This window comes from Egretta garzetta, unplaced genomic scaffold (assembly GCF_000687185.1).
Source record: "Egretta garzetta isolate BGI_Z169 unplaced genomic scaffold, ASM68718v1 scaffold107, whole genome shotgun sequence".
Classification (NCBI taxonomy): Eukaryota; Metazoa; Chordata; class Aves; order Pelecaniformes; family Ardeidae; genus Egretta; species Egretta garzetta.
In genome coordinates, this window is record NW_009260399.1 from 4,174,332 (window position 1) to 4,175,062 (window position 731).

At 39.3% G+C, this 731-nt stretch overlaps 1 protein-coding gene across 1 annotated transcript in view; it reads right to left on the reverse strand.

The window, feature by feature from the left end:
- The window catches only part of SORCS2 (sortilin related VPS10 domain containing receptor 2), a 387,507-nt gene extending 386,977 nt beyond the window's left edge, over window positions 1-530 (reverse strand). The window contains exon 1 of the mRNA XM_009643235.1: window positions 519-530. Coding sequence (XP_009641530.1) covers window positions 519-530 — 12 coding nt within the window. The remainder of the gene's footprint in view (window positions 1-518) is intronic.
- Between the last annotated feature and the right edge of the window lie 201 nt (window positions 531-731).

Sequence of the window (731 nt, forward strand, 5' to 3'; positions counted from 1 at the left end):
TTTCCCAGCAGGAAGAACCAATATGGACACTCACTTAAATTTAGGAGGCAACTCTCTTGGACATCAACAGATACGTTGTTTTTTTTTTTTAATCCAAAGTGTTAAACAATGGTGATTAACTTTGATTATCCAGATAACAAATTCAGGCCAAAAATGAGTTCTGGTCTTCCCTACAAGATGAGGAATGCAACTTTCATGCCTGTCTTTTTTCATTCATAGATGGTATCACTTTTTTTTCCCTTTGAGAACCAGCTCTGTGCTCTGTAAATTACTCATCTATGTCACCAACAGCCAACAAAATACACAAATAAATTTCACCCACAAAACATCTTCAACCTATGAGAAGAGCCAGCCAGAAACACTTTCCACTCACTCAACATCCGACAAATTCACTGGTCAAACAACGTAAAGCACTAGTCCATGACTGGTGTATCAAGCTAAATACTATGTTTTATATGTGGATAATTTAAAACAGGTTTCCATCACTTGCTGCCAGTCCATATTAGTGGTTCTTATACCCACGTTCCCATAGCAACCCTATAGAGGTAGACGGGAAGAACCTCTGGTTCCTTGCACAGCTGTTGGTTTTCTTTAATGCAGGGTAAACATCAGTCTCCAACAGTTTGGAGCATGCTGGTTTTTAGCTGGCACTTCCTCTGCTCCTGATCACCAGATGAAATCTCCAGCACACAGTAACTGTAGGCATTCACTCTGATTATTCAGATAATTAA